This window comes from Dipodomys spectabilis, unplaced genomic scaffold (assembly GCF_019054845.1).
Source record: "Dipodomys spectabilis isolate Male_0828 unplaced genomic scaffold, ASM1905484v1 ptg000108l, whole genome shotgun sequence".
Taxonomy (NCBI): domain Eukaryota; kingdom Metazoa; phylum Chordata; class Mammalia; order Rodentia; family Heteromyidae; genus Dipodomys; species Dipodomys spectabilis.
In genome coordinates this window covers 19,496,477-19,500,627 of record NW_024870785.1, presented here as the reverse complement: position 1 = coordinate 19,500,627, position 4,151 = coordinate 19,496,477, and the positions used below count along the sequence as shown (strand labels likewise).

Here is a 4,151-nt window from a genome sequence, read left to right as displayed (position 1 = left end):
CTGAGAAGAGAAAACAGGTGGTCAGAATTGCAAACCTTGTCCATCCAGTGTAAGTGGAAGCACAAGAGTGGGCCTCAGTACCTGCCCTCGAGACAACACAATTCCATTAATATTATCCATTTAAGGGCTGGAAAGGTGGCTCAGTGGTAGAGCGCTTGCCTTGCATGCTCAAGGCCCTGGGTTCGATTCCTCAGCACCACATAAGCAAAAAGAAGCCGGAAGTGGCGCTATGGCTCAAGTGGCAGAGTGCTAGCCTTGAGCTGAAGAGCTGAGGGACAGCGCCCAGGCCCAGAGTTCAGGCCCCACGACCGGACCCAAAAAAAAAAAAAATATTCTCCATTTAAAAGTCTGTATAATTTTAAAACAAAGGTAAGATCTTTAAGACATTTTTACTATACCATATCACCTAATCTACTCATCTAGGCAGTTCAACTCGGTGCAGACACAACACACTTCACCCTACCTGTGTCAGCAAGCACAGTTCAATACTTTTTCCCCCTTGTGTATTAACTCAGAAGTGAGAGAATAACTTACTACACGGCTACTCAAGAGCATGTATTAAGCAACAATCTAAAAGGTGTTAAGACACAATTCAGTGACAGGAAACTGGATTTCAGTGTCAGACACAAATTGTATCATGTGATCACTGAGTAGGTTGTAGCTTAGCCTTACCTCAAATTTTTATTTATTTTTTATTTTTTTTGGGGTCCAGTTTTGGGCCTGAACTCTGGTCCTGGGCGCTGTCCCTCAGCTCTTCAGCTCAAGGCTAGCACTCTACCACTTGAGCCACAGCGCCACTTCCGGCTTTTTTTCTTTTTGCTTATGTGGTGCTGAGGAATCGAACCCAGGGCCTCAGGCATGCAAGGTAAGCACTCTACCACTGAGCCACCTTCCCAGCCCTCAAATTTTTATTTTATAAACTGTGAAAAAAATGAATACATGTTAAAAAAAAAAAAAAGTTCTGCCGGGCGCCGGTGGCTCATGCCTGTAATCCTAGCCACTCAGGAGGCTGAGATCTGAGGATCATGGTTCAAAGCCAGCCCAGGCAGGAAAGTCCGTGAGACTCTTATCTCCAATAAACCACTAGAAAACCGGAAGTGGCGCTGTGGCTCAAGCGGTAGAGCACTCGCCTTGAGCTGAAGAGCACAGGGACAGCGCCCAGGCCCAGAGTTCAAGCCCCACGACCAACAAAAAAAAAAAACGATTTACTTCATTTTGAAGAGTAAGAACTATACTAAATATTACAAATTAACAGTGTGCACTAATATAATACAAAGGTACCAGGCGACTGTGCGCTGGCATAGTTCTATCCCAATTTCTATCCCCATTTCCATCCAAAGTATCTTCCCAACATTTCCTTCACCTTCCCACATGCCCTGTGCTGCTTTGTGCTGACAGGAATACTGGACTGCACAGTGAGCTATGAGATAAACAATTCCCAAATAGTGTACTTCACAAGCTCAAGAAGTGTTTCTATACCATATCCAAAAACAGATTCACATTTTTGGTGAGAAATCCTTCTGGAATGAATACACCCTGTGCTGAAGTAGGAAACCAGGAAAGTTAACCTTGCTCATCCCCTGAGGGAGTAGATCTTCTCTCCAGTACAAAGTGACCAGGACGCCAGCTTTCTGGCTTCACGCTCTGGGACTCCCAGCCTCCACATGCCGGGTATTTCCTGTACATTTTCCTCCAGCACTGGGCTGGAGCACTGGGTCCCTTCTGAGATTACATTCTGTTTCTGATCACCTGCTCGGGGGGCTACCCAGGAATGGGACCACAGCAACCAGAGTGAGCTGAACACACATCCCCCACTTGCCAGCCTGACTGGAGTCCCAGGAGAGACCTGGAGCTAGAACCATGGACTGCAATAAAGGTTTGCAATTTTTTGCTACTTAATTAAGCCTTGTGATAATTTGTTATGAACCCAGCAATAACTAATATATATAGGCTGCTGTAGTGCATTTCTGTAGCCCAGGCTGGCTCCTACTCTGTTGTCAAAGCATTTCTAATGCTGTTTGAGGCTGTGGTAGACAACTCCTGGTAGGTCTGGTTTTTGTTGTGTAAATCTTCTCTAAGGCTATGTACTCTTCCAGAAAAAGGTAGGACACTTAAAACTCTAAACCATTCAACAGGAAAAAACATCTATGTCACCGAGAAAATACTTACCTAAAAATAACATTATAAGATAAACCTGAAGGAAAAAGGAAAATCGAACTTTGATTTTCACAGGATATGGCAATGTGAAACTGAATCTTCCTGACTCATTAAACACAGGAATGGACTGGATCACGGAGACAGCTGCAGACAGAGAGAGAGCTCATCAGCCGTGTGGGACACAGGCCTGCCCAGCCCCAGCTGCCTGCCCAGCCCTCAGCAGGAGGGCTGGAGGCTCTTCCTTCGCCCGCCCCTTCAAAGCAAAGCTTGGGCCACTGCTTTCCTCCCCAGGTCCTGAGGTTCCCAGGCTGTCCACTGAGAGGAGCAAGGACAGGCATGGCACCGGGAGAGGAATCATACCAGAATTCACTGGGTGTGGATCAGAATAAAACAAACACACTACTCCTAAGAACTCCTAAGAGCATACCATACATGACCCCCCCAGCTGCCAAACCTTATAGCAGCTGTCTCTGGAAGAGCCAGAGACATGAGGGAAAGAGGGTGCAAGGAAGAAATCCTGAGAAGTCCAATACCCTAGATAGCAGACTAATACCCTAGTCATCAGGCTCAGGCTGGCAAAGCTGAAACCACTGTTCTCTTAGCCACTGGGCAGCCTTGGAGCCTTGCTATGAGATCTTGTTTCTGAAAATACCTTCTGCCAAACATCCCAGAGGGTAGATGGGAATCCACACGGTGTAGCGAAGCCAGGTGAGTACCTTCCAGTCCATGTCGATGCAAGTGAGCATGTAGAAGGGGTACCTGACAGGAACAGGGATGCCAGTGTGAAACTGTCAGGGTTCGAATGCAACCCTACAGTACCATGGATGTGTGTGGCTCATGCCTCTAATCCTAGCTACTCAACAGACGCAGATCTGAGGATTGCAGTTTGAAGCCAGCATGGCGGGAAAGTCCCTGAGACTCCAGTTAACCAGCAAAAAGTCAGAAGTGGAGTTATGGCTCAAATGGTGAGTGCCAGCTTTGAGTAAAAAAGCTAAGGGACAGTGCTTAGGCCTCGAGTTCAAGTCCCAATACTAGCACACATGTGTGTGCACACATGCTTCTTTAGAACAGAATTTGAATCCTGGCTACCTACCCACTCCCATCAGGCTACTCTCCTTTACTGACAAAGTTGAGGTCTCAGGGAATTCCTATCAGCATGTGTAGCAAAACCTTTTTTTAGGAGAATGGGGGAGGTGGGGGAGAGGGGCAGTTTGAACTCAGGGCTTCTTGTCTGTTAGGCAGGTGCTCTACCATTTGAGTTACATCCCCAGCCATTTTGGCTTTGTTTTTACAGGTAGAATTTAGCATTTCTGCCTGGGCTGATTTCAAGACATTGATCCTACATCCTCTGTTGTGGCTGGGATCACAAATGTTTCCCACCATGCCCAGCATACTGGTTGAAAGGGGATCTTGCCAACTCTTTGCTTGCAGAAAATTGAGGTTCAAGCTGAACACCTGGCTCACTCCTGTGATTCTAATTAGTTAGGAAGCCAAAACCTAGAGGATCCCAGTTGAAAGCCAACAAAAACAGAAAAGTGTGTGATACTCCTTGTGGCTGTGGCAAACACTCCTAGTGGGTCTGGTTTTTGGTGTGCAAATCTTCTCTAAGTGTACATACTCTTCTCTAACCAGCAGAGGAGCTGGATAGGAGGCATGGCTTACGTGGAAGAACACCAGCTGTGAGGAAATCATCTAAGGAGAGCATGATGCTTTTGCTCTGAATGGCACACACATACAAGAAGGGTTGAGGTTTGGCCGCAAACCACAGTCCTCCCAATCTCAGCCTCCTAAATAGCTAAGATTACAGACAGGAACATGACTCCTGACTCTAAAAGAATTTATCTACTATCTAGTAAGCTACCTTGACCAATTCCATACAACATGAACTCTTCCTTCAATGTTGTATTTCTTCAGCCCTATCAAGTACTTTCTTTGTCTTTCTTTGTGGGTGGGCCTTGGGTCTTTTGGACACAACAAGATCCTACAGTCATAGT

The 4,151-nt window shown here is 46.3% G+C and overlaps 1 protein-coding gene across 1 annotated transcript in view; it reads right to left on the bottom strand.

Annotated features, from left to right (window-relative positions):
- The window catches only part of Hacd3 (3-hydroxyacyl-CoA dehydratase 3), a 30,712-nt gene that overhangs the window by 1,519 nt on the left and 25,042 nt on the right, over nt 1–4,151 (bottom strand). Inside the window, exons 9-10 of the mRNA XM_042687698.1 lie at nt 2,810–2,916; nt 2,170–2,301 (exon numbers count right to left, since the gene is read on the bottom strand). Of these exons, the coding sequence (XP_042543632.1) occupies nt 2,170–2,301; nt 2,810–2,916 (239 nt within the window). The remainder of the gene's footprint in view (nt 1–2,169; nt 2,302–2,809; nt 2,917–4,151) is intronic.